Genomic DNA, 20,901 nt, shown 5'->3' with positions numbered 1-20,901 from the left:
TAATAAAGACTTTAACTGATCAAGCACACACATCCATACATATGCAATAATACTAAGTGCAATAATCCTTTCTGTCATCGTTGTATTTTTACTCAGTTGTATATAGTATTTGTATTTGTATTCTATTTTTATCTTATTGTATATTTATTTTATTTTATTCTACTGTATATAGTATTTTATTTTATTCTATTCTGTACAGTTGTGTACTGTATTTATTCTTATTGTATTCTAATTTTTGCCTCATAACTTTTGCACTGTCCACTTCCTGCTGTGACAAAACAAATTTCCCACGTGTGGGACTAATAAAGGTTATCTTATCTTATCTTATAATATCTCGTCAAAATATCAAGTCGTTCCATGTGTAGTTTGTCCTCACCAGGACACCGTAAACGCGTTAAAATAACGCGGTGCCGTGTGGGTATTATATGGTATGTGTTTTTAGCTGCGAATACACAGACAGTCGACAATCCCTGCTAATATGTGAGCTTTAGAACACAGTATGTGTAGCCTTGTTTAAATCAATAATTTACTGTGTGCGGTTATCTTTCTGTTGTTTTGATAAGACCCGCCACAGACCATGGAGTGTTTTTTTACGCGTTTAGCATATGCACAGTAAAACTAGGCTACGATGCTAACGTAGCTTCCCTAAAGGACAGAAATGCACTTTAGTTAACTAAAGCTGCTGTACAGTTAAGCAATACTGCGTGAAGCATGAATGAACCTTGGTTTTAATGCAGTAATCGTTTAATATTTATCTTCTTTAAGTCAGAGGAATAAAAGCTGTTCTTTGTTTTCGACTGTAACGCTAAGTGTGTTGATTAACTGATTGAAAAGCTCGGGTAGCTGTAGCGACTGAGACAATGGACGAAAGTGCCGAAACTGCTGAAAACGACGACATTGTCATCATCGTGGAAAACGAGGCAGAAAGTTTACCAGCGGAAGAAGAGAGACTGAAACAGCAAGCCACATTCGGGCTCATGGATACGTGTCCTGTCTGCAAGTTGAGCTTTCACAACAGGGAGCCCAAACTCCTGCCGTGTCTCCACTCCTTCTGCAAGAGGTGCCTACCTGCCCCCTTCATGAGTGCCGAACCAAGACGCGACACCCAAGGCCAAGTTGACAACAGCAAGTCATGTGAGGAAAATTGGCTCACAGATAAAGTTTGTCTGTGATAAGCAAACCATGACGTTTTGATTATGTGTGGGCTATTCCACATCAATTCCCCCAAATTACTGTGTAGTCATGTAATGTTAGATTTATCGGGAGGCGCACAGTGGGTTAGGTGGAAGGTTACTGCGTGGAGTTAAAAGGGGTCTAGTCTAAATCGGGCATCAGTATGGAGTGGAACAGTCCATGTCCATAAAGGAGAGCAGTTTTCTATGATCTTTTGTCCCTTATTGACTCACGGCAGGAGTTTTTGACTCAACTCCTGCTGTCTCTCCACTCCAGCCTCTAGACTTTGGCCAATGATGTTGAAAGGTTTGTTGGTCCTGCTGTCATCTCTAGGACTGACAACTGTCCCCGCTCCCCCAAACATGCGCACACACACATACACTGAAATGGATAACAGCTACTACAGATTGATAGATAATCTCCAGCATTATGCTGCACACTTTAATATGTCTTAAAGATATGAGAGTTTGAAAATTGCAACAAAAAAGTTCCAAGTTTTAATAAATAAACACAATAAACAAGTGATATAAAAATATGAATTTTTAAAAATTAATTTTAGGAAAGTAGGGAAGAACATTATCACAATTTTTTTGAAATGTTACTACTAGAGACAAAGTCTATTTAGAAAAGTCTAATTGAAATTGTTATTTTTTTGAAGTATCACAATAAACTTCATGGTTTAAATACACCTCATGTGTTTTAACATATCTGATTTTTAAAATTCAGCCCCCTATATTTGAAATGGCTCTTTCTACAAGCCTTAAAAGATAAAAATGCAATCATTACTATTAAATTTTTAACACACACATACATGCTCTAAACACTCCATTTCAGACAGTCTGGTTCTACTCTTGATTTTCTCCCTTTAAGGACTTTATTTACAGGATAATGCAGAACTGCATGAGATCTATATGATGTCTAAATAATACTGTAATGAAGACTCTTTTAAATCAACTGATTGTAAAGGTCGTATTATCAGCGCTAATTAAGCCTGTTTCAAAAACAGAAAGAACAGTTTGAAACTGCTGCAGAGAAATTGAGATGACACAGTGGACTTCTAAGGAGTCAGAAATAAATCAAGCATAACTAAAACGAATATATATATATATATATATATATATATATATATATATATATATATATATATATAGAGAGAGAGAGAGAGAGAGAGAGATAGTGCTTAACTCATTTATTAGCCCATCACCCAATGTAAAGTTTATGTAACAGCTGCCGTAAATTAACAGTAGTGATAATTACCAAAATCATTTTTTTATCTTTCTGTAATGGTTAATCCACCAGAATGCGTACGCTCTTTACTCAAAATTATATTGTTATTGCTGAAATATAATTTTTCTTGTTATGGATGAATTTTAAAATTTTACAAAAAACAGGCATTATTATTTTTTGATTTAGATCCCAAATCACAGCTATTTGCTTACGTTCCTGAGCAGAAAAATTCGTTTTAGTTATGCTTGATTTATTTCTGACTCCTTAGAAGTCCACTGTGTCATCTCAATTTCTCTGCAGCAGTTTCAAACTGTTCTTTCTGTTTTTGAAACAGGCTTAATTAGCGCTGATAATACGACCTTTACAATCAGTTGATTTAAAAGAGTCTTCATTACAGTATTATTTAGACATCATATAGATCTCATGCAGTTCTGCATTATCCTGTAAATAAAGTCCTTAAAGGGAGAAAATCAAGAGTAGAACCAGACTGTCTGAAATGGAGTGTTTAGAGCAGTCTGAGGGATGAGCTTTGTTTTAAGCGGCCGTGTTTCGTATGGTGTTTTTTGAGCTAATGTCTTTAGTAATGTCTGTGTTCACTCCAGTGGTGGGCATTCGATGTCCAGTATGCAGACAAGAGTGCTGGGAGATGGATGTGCTGGACAATTTCTTTGTAAAGGATTCTGCCGAGGTGCCAAGCAGCACTGTGGAGAAAACCACGCAGGTTAGTCGTTGAGCTTATAACCTGAGCTGTTCCTTTCCCTGAGCTTTGATTTTATTGTGATACCACATTCCTGTAACTACACAACTGATTTTATTTTTACCCTTCCATTGATTTTTGTCTTTAAAGGTGTGCATGAGCTGTGATGACAACACAGAGGCAACAGGTTACTGTGTGGAGTGCGTGGAGTTTCTGTGTGTCACGTGCATTGAGGCACACCAGAGGGTTAAGTTTACCAGGGACCACACCATACGCCAGAAGGAGGAGATGTCTCCAGGTATTTTCTTTCCAGGAAAGCCACCTGTTTTTCCTGTAATTGTTAACATGGTGATTCTTCTCCGTGACATTCCTGATCTGTGACGTTACGCTTCCCTCCTTGTTTATACACCAGATGCTGTCAGCCTATCCACACAGAGACCCGTCTTTTGTGACATCCACAAGCAGGAACCGCTGAAGCTGTTTTGTGAGACTTGTGACCGACTTACCTGCCGAGACTGTCAGCTCCTTAAGCACAAAGATCACAAGTATGGAGAATGTATTTCTCTATTCACAGTAGGTTTATAGCTGTTTAAGACAATGGTGTTGCAGCACAATTAAGTGCATTGTGGTTAAGCCTGCCACAGCTTTTAAACACACAATTTTTCCATGTTGTGTTGTTTGATAACAGGTGTCTATTTGTACCTGATTATTCATGCTTAAACATCTTTGTGTTTAGCTACCAGTTTTTAGAGGATGCATACAGAAACCACAGGCAGTGTCTCGAGACCATGACGCAGCAGCTGCAAGAGAAAAGAAAAGCCATCGAGGAAGTATCCAGCTGCATCAACGGCGGGTAAATTTACTCTGCACAGCTGGAGCTTGATCAGAGAACCTGTTTTAGCTCCACTGCAGATATAAAGCGTTTTGCCATAAAAAATATTGAAGTGGAAAATTGAGCTGTATGAATTTAGGATTTTGGTTTTAATTAAATTAAAAGGGATTTCCACTTGATTTATATTCTTGGATTCCACTCCAGTAGCTTTACGTGACTTGCTGTTTCAAGTCATCTTTATTTAACTTTTCCTGGGCCTCAATGCGGACTCTCAGTTGATCCGCTTTCTAAAATTAGCAGTTCCCCTTTAAACCATCCTTCCTTTGATTGGCTGCGCTTTGTAAACAGCAGTTGGGTGGGGCCGCTGTGCTCACAGCCAGCTCTGTGTGCTTGAGATGGCCATATTAACAACATCCACCTGCGTAGAGTCAAGAGTAGAAAACACTGTTTAAATCTGGAGCTTATGGCTACAGGGAATTCTGGCATACACGATGACCTGATCGTTTAAAATTAACATGTGGAAAAGAAAAAGCATAATAAAGTCCCTTAAAAATTAGACTGAAATAAAATCCAGATTAAAGTGAGCATTATATGAATTTCACTTCACAGACTGCAGCAAGTTGAGGAAAATCGGAAAGCTGTAACTAATGAAATAAAGAAGTCCATCTGTAACTTGATAATGGAGATCAACAGGAAGGGAAAGATTCTGGTTAACCAGCTTGAGGTACGTGTGACCTGATTTCTTTAGGTGTAGTGATGTTTGGGTTTCTTTTAATTTTAATTTTAATTTTTTTAAATAAACTTACACATTTCCCCCCAGGCTTTAACTAAGGACCATGAGTTGGGTTTGAAAAAGCAGCAGGAAGAAGTCAACTCTCTAGGCAGGCACCTAGACCACGTCATTAGCTTCACCAAATGGGCCACAGCTAGCCACAGCGGGACAGCTCTGCTCTACTGCAAGAGACTGGTGTGTAACTTTTAGCATCAAACAGCAATGTGGATTACTGTACACTATAAAGTACATTGTAGCTATTACTTGTTTTTGTCATTTTTCTAATATGTAATATTATCTGCAAAACTTGGTAATCTCAGTGACCTTAAAATGTCCCTGTCTTTTTCTCCTCCTCCTAGCTCCTTTACCAGATCCATTACCTGATGAGAGCACACTGCAGTCCCTCCATCGTCCCTCAGAGCTCAGTTCGATTCCAGTGTCGCTCCGGTTTCTGGGCTACAAATGTAGACCTCGGTAAGGCTGTCAGCTGCTCTCATGTATAAGAGGCAATGTATACTGATGGTAGCAAGAACAAAAGCTAACTGGCTGCAGAACAGCACATTTGAAAGGATCATGTGGGCCCTAAAAATTCAAATCCATTTTTATAGTGCCCGATTTCCACACTTTATAACATGAGGCAAAGACCCTACAGTAGAAAGGTTATGACTGGGTTGTTCTATGGTCAAGCATTTGATAACAGAAATAACTCCAAATTTTATGTGTACCTTTGCTCATTAGTGTTATTTATTCAACAAATTTACTGATGTTTTTTTTGTATGTTTTTAAAAGTTCAAATTCAATTATGCTTATCAGTGCTGAAAGTGATTGTTGTAAATTTTATGCATTTACAGCTATGGTCTAAAATGGTTTAAAACATGGTAGTCATAGAGCCTTCATCTCACATTTATTTTCACAGGGCCCGGCCTTTAAGCATAGTACACAAATTTTCAGTATAGTTGAGGCTTTGGGAAGCTTAAGGCTAGCCTGCTTTATCCATTTCAGATTTGGAATGGCTTGTTTGGGATGATTGTCCTGTTGGAGCACCCAGCTGATGATCAGAGTTGAAGTTGATGAATTTGTAGGAAAGTCCTACTCCTTTGGTATTCTAACCAATCTGTACAATAAACCAGTAACACTGACAGCAAAACAGTCCCAGAGCATCATGCTGCAGCCACCGTGCTTGACAAGTGCTGCAGTGTTCATTGCTATGAAAGCCTTATCTTTACTAGTCCAAACATACGCCTTGTTTTTGAGGCCAATTAGATAAAACTTTGTCTCGTCTGACCATAAAACTTCTCCCCAGAAAGCGTCCAAGTTGTCCACATGGACAGCTGCAAGTTTCAGTTGAGCCTGAAGGTGTCGATTTTGGAGGAGAGGTTTCTTTCTTGGTCATCACCCTCTCAGTCCATGGCAATGTTAAAGTTATTTCACTGTTTTCAGTTTACCTGACCATCAGCACATAAGAGCTGCCTCAGTCACTCCATCATCCAATCAGAGAAATGGTGACATTAGTCTGATGTTCAGACTGTTGTCATATTGAGTCATTTGGTATCCTACTGATTAATATTCGTGGACTTCTTTGGGTTATTTAGGTTCCATATATTGGGGATGGTGGCATAAACTGCATGAAGAAAAAAAAATTGTTCTGCGTCTTCGGTTTATGTAGTAGTTTGTCTTTTTTGGGGCAGGTTCCCTGGTAGTAGAAAGAGGCCCCAGTAGGCCACCGATCACCAACCACCAGACAGGTCCCAGAGCAGAAGCACCCACTGGAGCTCTTTCACTTTCAGCTCAGCAGCGACAGAGCACACTCGCACAGCTCCAGATGCAGGTAAAGGGATCTTTCAAGCTGTCCTTGGCTGCCTAAGAATGAAATGTAGTCATAGATATTCTTAAATATTGTGGACTTTTCTACATACTGTAGCCTTTTAATCTTGCCGAATACTCCTTTGATCAAGGTTGACAAGCTTTCCCAACAGCACCCCAGGGGGCCCCCTCCTAACTCGTGGTCATGGCACCAAAACGTCAGGCTACCTGGCCCCCCACCACCAACCAGACCTATCCATGGAGGTTCCTCTCCCTCTCAAGGTGTCCCCAACATGGTACAGCAAGGACGCAGGTATGGAAGTTCCCACCCCAACCCTCGAAGCCCCACATCATCTCTGCTTAACAACATGAGCTTCCCAGCTGCTCAGGTACGTCAGGTTGTGAGGTTTTGTTAAATTTAAGTACATCAGTGTTTGTTTTTCCTTTACTAAATGAAACAGTGGGACAAATTGATGCATTTTTTCTTTCTTTTTTAAATCTTTAAGTCTTTTAAGTGTTCTTTGAACTTGTCTTTTCTACATATAGTCTTTGAGAGATCTGATCCATACCTCCAGCTTCCCCCCTAAACCTACAGATGGGTCACAGGGTGTTTCCCGCTTTCCACAGCCTCTCACGTCTGGAGCAGCTACACAGATGTCACTGCACCAGGTTTGTAGGACCGTTATCATAAAGATTTTCAGTCTGACACAACATGAGTCCAGAAAGTGAAAGCATTTGCTGATAACTGAACTTTGTTTGGCGTTGTTTCCTTTAGAGATGCCTACCAGAGTCATCTTTCCTCAAGAGGAGTGAACCTGGTGGATCGGTCCCCTCCATCACTGTCTCTGTACCCAAACCCAATTTCCCTCCTATTCTAGCTTCAGCAACTGCTGACAGAACAGCCATGCTTAATCACATGGCAGGTCATTATCTGTACATTGATCTTTTCATTTACAAAAAATGGCTTTTAAGGTCTGAAGTTGAGTTAAAAGCTCCATTTTGGGATTGGTTTTCAAATAAATAAAAAAATTTCCTCCTTTTAAAGGTCGAGGGAGGCAGAATTCCCCCATGGCAAAACCATCATCTTCAGACAGAAGCACAGGGTAAGAAGTGAGCAGAGCATCTGTCACAGTGCTACTTAATCCTGTAGTTTATTATTGTGATCATGGATTAACTGTGAATGTATAGCAGACTTTTTTTTTCTTTAAAAAAAAAATCAAACACTGCTCTGTGGGAATCTGTATTGAAGGACGACTTCTTGGAAGCAGACTGCCGAGACACCATCAGCTCCTGCATTAAAGCGACGAAGGAGAACCTCTCCGGGTCCTGTTATTGTCATAAAGGACGAACCTGAGGACGACGACGAAGTCCGTTTCGTAAGAGTGGCATTTATAAACTTAGGATATTTACAGATTTGCCATTTTGATCCAAATGTATCATTCCTAAAACGTATTAAAAATCGATCTTTGACATATTACCGGCCCATTTTCAAAAAAGGTGGTTATTCTTTTTGAAATATAAACCGTCTGTGGATAAGAGACAAAGTTGAGAATCAACACAGAATGCTTGTGACTACACAGTATTATAAATACAGTGTATAGTTATACAGTATACAAACAGGAAAATCTGTGGTGAAAATCACTGCATCTGATTGACAACTCACTGAAAACTATTGTTGGTATCCAGACAATGCAAAGGGTAAGTCTTGCATGCAAAGAAAATGTAAGTAAATAATATAGCAGTCAGGCTATAATAACTCAAGCCTAACTGCTCAACACTGCTTTTACCTTTTGAAGTTCAGGCTCTGGCTGCCGGGCTGGGTTCAGCATATAATCAGATTTAACAAAGCTTTGTGTTAGCATGCCATTTGTGGAGCTGCTTGTAGAGACTGAGTTTTGTTAGCAGTATTAAACAGTTGTATCTGTTCTGCATGCAGCTTGCATTTCACCTTTCATACAGTAAAAATAAAAGTAATGCCCATATATCCGCTGTAGACCGTTGCACTTCATCTGACTTTAGCGCAAATGGGCAGGAAGGAAAAAGCTTTTTATTTGCCTAGAGTGCAGATAACTGGAGAACCTTTTGCAATGCCAGTAAGAAAATAATTGTAAATTTTGCATAATTACTGAATCTAGTACATTATTGCATTACTGAAAATGTAAAGTGATTACAATAACTTGTTACTTTGGTATGTGCAACACTCAACTCAACTGAGCAGTAACCTCGATCTCCTTGATGCCAGCTTATTCTGACAAAACTGATATACAGCAGCAGCGTTTAAGCTACCAGTTTATGCACACATCCCTGCTGGGAAACTTGTCATGTTTTAAAAGATCAAGAATTGAAATTCATTTCCAGGAGTCTTCTGTCCTGAATAGAGAAAGCATTCAGCTCACCATTGGAGAAAAGTTCAAATTCCAGAATGTGTGACAGTATAGAGAAGCATAATGCTCAGACATGTGAATGCACCAATGTGGTTTTTATTTTTTATTTTTTAGGACTTCCTAATTTTAGCAAGACAATCCTAAAACACATTCTGCTCATATTACAACAGCATGGCTCCAAAGTAAACGTTGGAGGCGTTAAACTGGCCTATCAGCAGTCCAGACCTATCATCCATTGGAAAATCTTTGGCAAAAATGGCCTGAACTTATTGAGCATTTATCAAATAACTATGAGAAAACATTACTGCTCTCAAAAACACAGCTGGTGGTCTCACTTCCCAAACACAAAGGAGCAGGGATGCAGTATTAGTACAGTAGTAGTGGTGATTTTGGCAGCATGTTGCTTGCATCAAATTTAAAATGTTTTCATTTTTAACCCTTATCTGTAAAAGACTGAGCATCCAAGTTTGTGAATGCCAGAACTTGAGAAAAAGGCGACATAGGATTATTGCATCTGCTAGGAGGCTGAGGGATACCACTGGCTTCCGCTGCTATTTTACATTAGTTCAGCCTCAAAATCATTGCTCCTTTTTCACTCTCTCCCACCTACAGGTGCAGTCCAGCGTCGGCTCTAGCCTGCCAGATAGCAGCACTGGAGCACAGTCTAAGCCCCGGCAGCTGCAGAAGGTCTCCCCACCAGCACCACCCCCTGGATCAGACTCCAAAGACAGGCGTCCTCAGCCCCAATCGCAGCCAGAGTCTGAAAAGAGAGCCGAGCCCGAAGAAGATCCTAATGAGGACTGGTGCGCTGTCTGTCAGAACGGAGGAGAACTGCTCTGCTGCGACAAGTGTCCCAAAGTTTTTCATCTGGCCTGTCACATTCCCACTCTGAATGAATCCCCCAGGTGAGAGATGCCTTTTTGGGATCATGCATAGACACACATGAATAAACAAGAGGTGGACAGGGTGCATGAGGAGGAGTGCATTTCATCCCTAAAACCTCTGTTAGACTATTTTAGCTGGTCTGAACATTGTCAGAATCAGAATCAGAATACTTTATTGATCCCTGGGGGAAATTATTTTTTGTTACAGTGCTCCATTTTAAACCAACATTAAGACAAGACAGACAATACACTAACTAAGAATAGTACAATATATACATATATATACATACATACATACACAAGTCACTCATAAATAAATAGTTGGAAAAGAAACGTGTAGTTGTAGCAGCAAACAGTGTGTTAAGTGGATGCGTTGTACAGGGAGATGGCCACAGGCCATGTGTAGTTGAAATGGTTATTGCCTGTAATAGTTGTTGTATATAAAGCATATTGGACCATCAACATCATAATAAAATACAGATTTTTTTTCTTCAACCATTCTGAAATAAAAAAAAAATTCTGTACCTTCCACCTTTTTATCTTTATAGAATAAATGTAGAAATTGGTCTTAAATCCCTTCTCCGTTTGGCATTGATGAAGTCTAAAATCTCTCTGTTGAGCGCATGGTTATTATTCTTGCCCATAGTTAGCTTGTTAGTCTGTGCAGGCTGCTCTATGCAGATAAAATGTTAATCTTATTCAGCAACAGGTGTCCAATCATTGGGCGTTTCCTAACTGCTTTTCTTCACCGTACATCTTTCCTCAGCGGCGAGTGGTTCTGTTCATTCTGCCGAGACCTTGTCTCTCCCGAGATGGAGTACGACTGTGACAGCAAGGATGCCCCCATCTCTGAAAAGTTTCCACCTGTTGACAGAAGGGTATGCTAATCAAGCTGCCATTTACATTTATGTCCACGAATTAGTTTCAGTCCTTCAGCCTGCACCCTCTGTTTTACAACTGAAAAGATTTTAGTTTGAGTTTCTAGTGCATTGTATCATAGTTTCTTTTCTTTTTAGTACATAATGGAAAAACGAAAGGTCTGACTTGCCATGAAAAACATGTCTTACAACAGCGGTCTCCAACCTTTTTTGCACCACGGACTGGTTTATGTCCGACAATATTTTCACGGACCAGCCTTTAAGGTGTCGCGGATAAATAAAATGAAATAAAACCAGTACCGGTACCAAAAAAACAGAAGATGAATTCATAACACACGGGAAAAGACCCAGGGAAATTGAGTTAATGATAAAAATTATTAAAAAAAATAAAGATTAAAACCCTGAAAACCATAAATTTCACACCCAAGCCTAAATTCTTGCGGCCCAGTACCGAACGACGCACGGACCGGTACCAGTCCGTGACCCGGGGGTTGGGGACCGCTGTCTTACAACTATAATTTGGTTATTTAACAGCAGCAGGTCAGGTTGGATTTAAAAAGAGCATCAAAGAAGTCTGAGCCTGTTAAAAGTCTCATTGGAGATAGATTTCCTGCTCTGTGGGGGGAAAATGGTTAAATGACTTCAGAATAGCATTTCATAATGTTCTCATGTCCCTGAAGCAACATTGTTGCTGTTCATAGGGACAGCAACAATGTTGCTTCTAAACCCAAAGTTATGTAAGATCTCTCTGGTCACTATCATTTAAAATCAATGAAACTGCATTCCATAGAGGCTAAAGAGGAGAGGGGACAGGCCAGTGCACTGTTGGTGCAGCAGCTAATATCTGCAATGGTTTTGTGGTATATTAGTGCTAATGGCTCAGGTTAAAATCACAGACGTGAAAGCTGAACAACTTTATCAGGCAAACATCTCCAAACACAGCCAACCTAAATGGGTATCACTGTCAACATTGCCTTAAAAAAACATCTAGCACTGACCAAAGTGTGAACATAAAATAAAAAGCCATCCAGCGTAGATGTTAGTGAAACTGTTGGGAAGACAACGTTGGAGAAACGTGAACATTTTATTTGTACTGTATAATCTGCAGATTCTGACAGAAATCTGCAACTATCCTTTGAAGCACCGCTCCTCTCTAAAGCAGCAATAAGGATCATTATTAGGTTATTTACATTGTTATGTAAATAAAAAAATAACTTAAAGCAAAAATTGGGAAACGTAAAGTCCGAAGTCTTTATATTAAGGCCATCAGTCAAACAATATTGTTTGGTCTGGTTCTAAACAGAGAGACTTCTTGTGTGACGTCTTCTTTTGCGCATGCACTAGAGCATGTTTGCTGTCGCATTTTATTTGTAGTGTGAACAAGCAGACAAAAAATCAGAATTGAGCATTAAGACCTGCAGTGTGAACTTAGCCTTATTTAAACTGTGATGTGATGCAGAATTTTTCTTTAATCAATATTTGATGTGTTGTCTTTGTACTTTGTACATTTTTCAATTAAATTGTAAGATTTACATTTTTACACATTTTCACCGTTTTGTTTTTTAAACTTTACACAAAGTTTTACATTTTTTTAAATCTAGAAATGTGAGAGGCTGCTTCTTCGTCTTTTCTGCAACGACTTCAGCACCGACTTCCAGCAGCCAGCTTCTCCTTCAGTAAGATGCATTCAATGTTCAGTCAAAACTTCTGTAGAGCATTCTGATATGTTATTTATGTTATTTTATTTTAGATATGTTATTTTACGGTGCTATTATTTCAAGTAAAATGAGGCAAAAAAAAATCTATAAATTTTTATTTACTATAATAAGTGGGGTTTTTATTCCCACTTTTGCCAATGTGTTACTTTTTTCTCGTGTACTTTTTAATTTTACTCATTCCACTCTCAGTAACTTTATATAAATTCTGTTGTAACTATCTTCTCATATGAAAGTGATTCATAACTTTTGAGAGAGTTTCACACAACACTTGGATTAGGTGCTCAACTTTTATTGTTCTTCTTCTAAACGTAGGAGACGAGACGGTACAAAGAACTTATAAAGACCCCGATGGATTTGTCAATAGTAAAGAGGAAGCTGGAGTCAAAGGCAAAAGACGGTGAAAGTTATGTCAGTCCTGAGGGCTTTGTTGCAGATGTCAGGCTCATATTTTTCAACTGTGCTAAGTATTACAAGGTTGGTCTGATTTATGTATTTTTTTTTTATTTTGTAAATGCCAGTCATGCTTTATTTAATTGATATTTCCTTTATTTTGCTTTAACTGAAATTTTGTTTTTTACCAGCCAACCTCAGAGGTCGGCAGTGCGGGTTTGTACCTGGAGGACTATTTCGAGGAGCAGCTGAAGCTCATTTACCCAGACAGGGTCTTCCCCGGTGGGAGGGAAGAACAGATGATCCCCCCTTTAGAGGACGAGATAGACGAGGAAGAGGAGATGATGGAGGACGGTGCGGCTGACGTTAAAGATAAGCCACAAAGCCCTGCAGAAAAGGGGATCCCCCCAGTAGAGGAAGACACATCTCCTCTAGAAGACAGAACAACACCAGCAGCAAAGGAAAAGTCGGACGCTGAAACGAGCGAGAAGATGACGGGCAAAGCGATAGCTGCCACAGAGGGAGACGCACCTCCTGCAGACGAAGTAAAGCAGGAAAATGTTGCTGCTGTAAAACAGGCGGAAAGCTCTCCAGCAACTCAGAGCGACACAAAAGACGGAGTAGCTTCCAGCTCCACAAAAGAGGTAAAACCTCGGATTACTACGGACACAACAACAGAGCCACCTGAAGCTCCGCAGGAGACGTCTGCTTCTGTGGACACAGCCAAGGAGAAGCGATAGATGGATGTACAGCAGATAGGAAGAGGAACTGTTGATAATGACGATGGATGAGTCCAGTCTTCCACAGAAGGGGCCCCAGTGGGGACCTACATTTGCTGCAATCATGCCTTTGTTTGTTTGTGTTTTGTAGTATGAATGTTGTTTTTACGATTGTATTTTTATTTATGTTTTATTTGATGGGAATGGTGCAGATTAGCATAGTTTATAGAGATTGCTCAGCTATTATTTATAGTTGGGATTTTAATAGGAAAAGAACTGCTGTACTAAATGGGCTTTAGTAGCAGTTATGCTTTAGATCCACAGCAAAGATCTAAAAAGCTCTGTGTTCTTCTCTGAATGGACATTTGATATCTTGTAAAAGATTATATTCAGTGATGATGCCACTGAAAAGCACATAAATGACATTCTTTGTTCAATATGTACAGGTTATCAGTCGTCACGTTGCTCGTCACCTGTACAAAATAATGATGTATTTTGAAAGCAGCCAAAAATAAAAGTTTAAATTGGTAATGCATGTAGAATGTGTTAATGCTAACATTTCTGTTTAGGCTTTTACCTTCATGATCAAATAATGTTAAAATGCAAAGGCTTTGTTTTAGTATGGTATTAACGCTACGTATGCAACAAATAAGTACTGTAGTTTCTGTACAGAAGGAAGTCCCACATTGATTGCAGTCAAACCATCTCTTGTGTTTCCACTTTCCACAGAGCAGTATTCTGTTGTTGGTATCGAGAAAAAAATGCTTCAGATTTCAGACGTCAGAATCTGTCGTCATTGTCATGTTTTACAAATTGTGCTCTACAAGATGAGAATGGCTCAAAAACTGACACAACATCATTAGCGTTAATATTCTCGCCTATATTGTTACTTTATTACTAATCAAGCATACTGTAAATAACTTAACAATGTTGAGCATAAAAATACCTGAATTTACAGTATTTGTAATAAACAGGGCTACATGAACATCTGGCTTGTGCTTGCGTCCCTCTGTGATAATCTGTTGGTTGTCATTTTAGAGTTCATGTTTTGGAGCTATGAACCGACGAGCCATTTGTCTACTGCAGTACATGCAGAAAAGCATCTCTAAATCTACAAAAGGGACAAATGGGCTGCAGCAGCAGAAGACCATGCTGGGTGCAACTCTGAAATGCGCGTGTTGTAGATTGTAATCGAATCTTTTATAAACCACCATCTCCATGCTAAGAAAATTGTTGTATCACTGGTTTAGATTGGTGATGGTGGTTTAATGGTGTGTTATTTTTTATTATTATTATTTTCTTGGCACATTTTGGATCCCCCGTTAATCATTCTGTCATTTAAACACAGCCTACCTGAGTGTTGTTGCTGCCCATGTCCATCTGATTAGACACCATGTTTCTAAGATTTTTAGGGCCGAGTACAGTGGGGTCAATTTTATCTGAATTTATAAGCAAGAAGAGGATTGTCCAGTCTTTAACAGAAACTTTGTATGTAATTTTCAAACTTGACCCATTCAATCACAAAGTAAAAGCAGACTGACTCTGTGTTATTCCCATCTTATTACATCAAAGTCGCTCTGAAAGTAGCAACTGACGAGTGGTTGCAGATCTGGTCACAGTCATCGAAGTAACCATTTCAAAGGCATAGCCAGATTGTAAGTTCATTATACACTGGGTCAATAGTTTTGGTCATGGTGCAATCTTCAACCACTATTTTCCCGACTGTAGCATTAAGTGGCCATTCGAGGAAAAGTTTTTGACCCTTCCAGATTAGCTTAATTTTTCAGTCCTTCAGGTTGCTCCACAAAATAGCACAGGCTGGTATATAGGACAGACTAAGACTCGGTTGGACCGTCTATACAAAGGATGGGCTATCTATACACCCGTTCGTGGTTTACTTTGGAAAACATGGCAGATAGTCACCCAAAAAAAGTAGAAAGACGGGTAGTAGAACGAACCGACAAAAGAAAAGCAAGCACCAAAAGAAAACATGGTAATTGTAACATAAAAAACCCCAGAAAGACACAGGACCAAAACTAACGGTCACATAAACCCTCCATAAGTCAACAATTTGTTATTTAACTGAAAAATCTATGAGGATTGGAAGCGTATTTGTTACAGTTTGGACACACTGGAATTATATCCATTTTCCCCCTACTCTTAGTGAGAAAGCAAAGCAGATTTTTAAATTATTTGTAATCTTGATATTTGTTCTGAGATTTCTTGTTACATGTCTTTTAGAATATTAGGAGACCCCATAGACCACTAGATGGGGCTTTTAAGTTGCCCTTCACCATGTGAATACTGTTTGTATATTCATAAAGTAGTGATGGCATCTCACATACACAAAGTTTCCTTTTAATACATTTATACACCCGACTCTTTGTGTTTGAAATTAAAGCTGCGAGATTAAAGTCGCTTTTTGCTCTCCAACATTTAAAGCACACAGATACACATTGGCTTTAATTCCTCTCAGTACTCATTCTTCCTCGGCTGTGGTCATTTTGAACCCTGAAACCAATTTTTCCGATGATCACTTCCAAGTGGCCAAAAGATCAAAGAGGCCTCGCCTTAGAGGAATGCAAGAAAAATAAGCGTGGCTCTTATTTATAGGCACCTGGGGCCCAGCCAAAATGGTGGGCTCAATTAGTGGTAGAGCAGCATTTTAACTCATTTGATGGATGATCCTTTTAGTGTTGGTGTTGGGTGGCTATCACTTAATTTGCTGTAATTGATACCAAAAGCCCAGTAGCTGCATTGGTCAGCTGAATAAATGCAACCAGACAAATTTTCCCCTCTTCCACTTTCCTCCTGCTGGTTTTCGAGGTTTGGTGCATGTGAAGCTGATTGAAAGTGCCAAGGTATGAAATATATGTCAGTGTAATTCTGCAATATCTTTGGATTATATAACAATTTCCAAAAATGGAAACAAATGGAAAATATAGTTTTCTGCATGGAAAAAGTAATATTACCTGCTTGTGGTGGCCTTAATTCCTTAATGCTGATTCAGTTGCTGATTTTGAGTCGGTTTCCTTTTCTTCCTCAGAAATGCGAATGTGCCATTGGATCACAACAAATGACATTCATTCTTACATACCCTCTTCTAAATTTTTCTCTGCCTGTTTTTCCTTGGTGGCACTGCAGTGGTGTGGAATACCACACAATCATTTCTGTGGCTTGGCCCCGTTTCGGAGCGAACAACTTGGACTCACCTGCTTGCTTGTAATTACATGGCTCAGCTCCCTCTACAGTTTTTGAGGTCGTGTTGTAAAAGCACCACTGTCTTCACGTTAGGGGAACCCTCACCCACTTGATTCTAGGGTTTGGAATCAGGGTTTGGCCTCTTTTTAAGGCGCCCATTGCTCGGCTTACCATAGAGGTCTATGGGACTATTCAGGTTTTGCCAGGTTCTTCTTGCTCAAGGCGGCTGTGGGGCTTTAGTTAAAGTCTTTTTATATGATGACTTTTGAATTCTGTATCAGTCACACATGTCCCTCAGATTGCATTACAGATCCCACTTTTTCCTTGGATATTGTCTCTTACTGATGGCTCCTCTCTGTCACACTTAGGTCCGACAGTATCACAGCCACTCAGTCGCTGTGATGTGCTAAGGCCTGCCAGCCATGTGACACCAACTGTGTTTTTAACCTCATCTCTCTGCCAACCTTCAGAGACTGTGCTGAACTGGAGGGTAAAGAAAAGTGGAGCAAAAATACATTTCATCTATGTGTGAAACCGTGTGTGTCTCTGGTGTCTGGTATCATATTATTAAAGAAGTAGGAACTTTAATCCAGGAAATTATTTGCAAGCATCATGACTCTGCTAAAGATAACATTTGTCTCAATCTGCAGAACAGTTTCTATATCATAATGTAAAAATGTGTGTAAAACACTGAATGCACATTGTGGTTTGCTTTTTTAGTCTATTAAAAACCTTAAACCTTCTTTTTGCATTACAAATAGTTGTACTCAGGACAGCTTTAGAGGTTAACCTTTACCAAGGTGCCAGTGGTGTTTCTTTGAGAACCTGGAAGCAGATGACCACTTCTCTTTCGATGTGGTGAAGTACTTCAAACAAGCACGATTGTATAGGAAAGACAGTTATGGTTACAAATGGCAGTCAGTTCTCTATAATATATAGGGGTTTTTTTTTTTTCAATCAACTGTGCATTTATGGTCTATTTTTACATTTAGATACTATATAAACTGAAAACTTACTAATTCAAATCTGTCACTAATCACTCAGGTGAAATCCAGCAGAATCTTATAACTGGTCCCAAGAACTTTGTGTTGAAGGTGACTCTGAAACCATCCATGCCTTCGTCTCTGAATTCTGCTTCTGAGCTGAGATAAATAAATAAATAAATAAATAAAGCCATTGACCACAACATTAAAAGCGCTAGCAATTTACTAAAGCAATGGGTTCTGGCATTTTTGACACATACCACCTAAACACTGTTGCGTACCAAGCATTCACCTCCATTGCAAAAACATTCCCCAACAGGAAAATGTGGTCCACTGAACCTCGAAAATACTTACAAATGGCTTGAGAACATACTGAATTAACACTTTACAGTCTCTGAACATGAGTTATTATGAGGTGTGCAGTGGGTCCTTAGAGCAGAGGGTGGAGTATGTTGTCAGCTAATGCTAGAAAGCTTAGTTAGCAAGCCACAGGGGGCTTGTTCAGATTAAATCGAATAAGATATAAAGCATTCTTTCGTCTTCTTCTTCCTCTTCTTTTGTCCCTAGCTGGCGGTTGGCAGGGAGGTTGTCCACGAAGCCAATACGTCGCTGTGGGTGTCGTAGGGTTTCCATCTTGATCAACGATGCACTTACAGGTCTTGTGGTCTCTTGCCTTCACCTTTGCTTGCTTGAGGGTTAGACGTTGTTGTTTAAGATCATCTTCAATTTGCTTGATCCAAGTCTTCTTGGAGGTCTCTCATCACTCTCACTCTGATGCTGCTGCATCAAAAGGCGGTATGGCAGGCGATGGTTGCTCATGCGGCAGATGTGGCCAAACCATTGCAGTCGTCGCTTCCTAATCAGCTCTTCCATTGAGGCCTGCTGGTGACATTGACTACGTATCACGCGTTGCTTAGACTATCACGGAGGGACACACGGAGAATCTGATGCAAACAGTGCGTTTGGAAGACCTCAAGTTTGTTGAGGTCGTGTTTGAGGATGACCCAGGTCTACGACCCATAGATAAGAATGGGGAATCCCAGTGTACGGTACAGGCGGATTTTGACCAATTCTTGAATTCAAGAATATAAAGCATTAAAACACATTAAAAAGACAACAGCCTTAATGAACACAGTGTAGTTTGAACCCAGAAGCAGGGTTTTATACATCATCATTTCATAACAGGATACCCAGAGATGCTAAGTACCTCTTGGATTAGGTGTTTACACAATAAACTGCACAGAAATCAATATAATTTTACAGAAGCTGATTTTAAAAAAAGGCTCCACCACCACAAATGTGCTAGAGAAGTCCACTTGAGTGACCCCAGTCAGCAGAGGTGATGTCTAACAGAACGTGAATGGGCATGCTCCATCTACAGCCTGGTTCTGCTGGAGACTGCTTCTGGTTAAAAGGGAGTTTTTCCTTCCCATTGCTGCCAAGTGCTTTTTCATAGGGGGTCACCTGAGGGGTTTCTCTCTGTATTACTGTAGCTGTCTTTACCTTACAATATCAAGTGCCTTAAGGAAACTATTTTGTGTTGTGTTAACACTACAGTATCCTAAATACTTTTACTTTTTTTTCATGTATGTCACATAACAGAGATTTTCATTCATTCAGAGCAGCAAATAACTATTCAACCGCAGCCTTTCACTCAAAACCACAAATTAGAGCACTCGGGGGGATGAAAATTAGAAGGTTACATAATGTTGAGTCCACGAATGTCTGAATTGAAGCACGTCTTCACAGAGCCACACTTCACGCATGGCTGAAAATGTTCGCACCACAAATGAATTTCTCCTTTGTTAGCGCTATGCCAGATGTGTTGAAACATGGATTTTACAAGAGTGGAATGAAACAGGCTCTGGTATTAGACCATCAGGGTGCAAATAAACATTTATAATTTCCTTAACCACTGTGCGCTGTGTTTAGGTTCAGCTCAGTTTGCTGTCGTGAGTGCCGCTGTGACAAACTGCTGCTCGACACAAGGAGCCATTTCATTTCTCCTTGCATTTTTCTCTGTCTTGGAAGACCAAATACGACATGATTCACTTGGTATTAAAGTGTTTCATTTAACAACGCTGATTGTGTTTTGTACAGGAAAAATGCCCGACCATCTGTGAATAATAAAAACTGTGTGTGTGGTTGATTGTCTTGATGTTTTTGTTTTTTCTTTTTCCGAGAGAGCTAGATCGTCTGCCACAGCAGACTAAACCAGCCGCCGTCTAGTTAACATTACTGAGGTTTCTAGAATGGCTGAACCCTGATAGGATGTCCTGTTTTTCCTGTAACTCAACTCTTCAGATTCCCCGATCATGCCACAGCATTTCCAGTTTGTGAGGATATTTCCAGTTATTCCACTTGAAAAATGAATAATGGGAATTCTATAAAGGGAATGTTTGCTTCTTTCATTGCCTCATTTTAAGGCTGACAAATTGCTTGAGGTGGATGCTTCCTACCATCCGTAATCAACTCTTCTCAGCAGCGAGCTGCTTTTCACCACTGCTGTGCTGTTCCAGGCCAGTGGAAATACAAGGGAGAACCATAATGGATCTGTAATCTAAAATTTGCCACTCTACATGGAAATCACAAAGGCTTGTTTTGCGGCTTTGCAGCTGCAGTTGCAGTAGCTGTTCTATAAACTATCTGGGTTGAATGGATTGACATTTGAACTTTTCAAATGTTGGTTTTGGTGAATGGATTTGAGATGTGAATGCATCCTATAGCAATTTTAGGGAGGTTATAATGGGTACAAAATTAGACTAGTGTAAATAGAGTTTGGTCTCTCTATTTAAAAAAAACAAACAAATTTAGTTAGTTTTCCAAGAAAACAAAATAATTGCAGTTAGTTTTACATTTAAGTCTATGTTTTATTTGTTTTATTTTAGTCAACTAAAATGTTATTTTATATGTATTTTTAGTTTGTACCTTTTTTTAGTTAACTAAAATAACCTTGGTCTCCAGAAGCTTGATGGCTCTCATCATTTTTACTTCTGTCTTTCTCAGTGCTAAGTGCTTAATCAAATCATTACAGTGAAACACAGAATAGTTAAGTCATTTTTACCCACAGTTTTATCCAAAAACACATGAAAATTCATTCTGTAGAGTCTATTTGCAGTCACAGCCTTCATTACACAGCAGTCTAGGAGACTCTTCTTCAACAAGAAAACAGCAGCACATGCTCAGTCCCCGCCCCATACTGATTTGAACCAATAATGTCTTAAAGAGTTTTCCGGACGT

General features: G+C 39.5%; 1 protein-coding gene across 3 annotated transcripts; it reads left to right on the top strand.

Annotated features, from left to right (window-relative positions):
• The first annotated feature begins 407 nt into the window (after positions 1 to 407).
• trim24 (tripartite motif containing 24) lies at positions 408 to 14,462 on the top strand. 3 transcript variants are annotated; one of them, XM_026147345.2, is made up of 19 exons: positions 408 to 1,134; positions 3,003 to 3,121; positions 3,248 to 3,395; positions 3,510 to 3,642; positions 3,834 to 3,950; positions 4,539 to 4,653; positions 4,750 to 4,896; positions 5,061 to 5,175; positions 6,390 to 6,529; positions 6,678 to 6,893; positions 7,051 to 7,173; positions 7,280 to 7,427; positions 7,550 to 7,607; positions 7,754 to 7,880; positions 9,501 to 9,793; positions 10,539 to 10,650; positions 12,252 to 12,326; positions 12,681 to 12,842; positions 12,950 to 14,462. In XM_026147345.2, the coding sequence occupies exons 1-19, from the start codon at positions 861 to 863 to the stop codon at positions 13,496 to 13,498; spliced, it is 3,171 nt and encodes a 1,056-aa protein (XP_026003130.2). In that variant the 5' UTR covers positions 408 to 860; the 3' UTR covers positions 13,499 to 14,462. The 3 variants fall into 3 exon arrangements, with proteins under 3 accessions (XP_026003130.2, XP_026003129.2, XP_026003128.2); XM_026147344.2 differs by having other exon boundaries at positions 6,657 to 6,893; positions 7,754 to 7,871; XM_026147343.2 differs by having other exon boundaries at positions 6,657 to 6,893.
• Positions 14,463 to 20,901: the final 6,439 nt, after the last annotated feature.

The sequence above is a fragment of the Astatotilapia calliptera genome, chromosome 17 (assembly GCF_964374335.1).
Source record: "Astatotilapia calliptera chromosome 17, fAstCal68.1, whole genome shotgun sequence".
NCBI lineage: Eukaryota > Metazoa > Chordata > Actinopteri > Cichliformes > Cichlidae > Astatotilapia > Astatotilapia calliptera.
The sequence above is the reverse complement of the archived record's forward strand: the minus strand, read 5'-3'. Positions and strand labels throughout refer to the sequence as shown.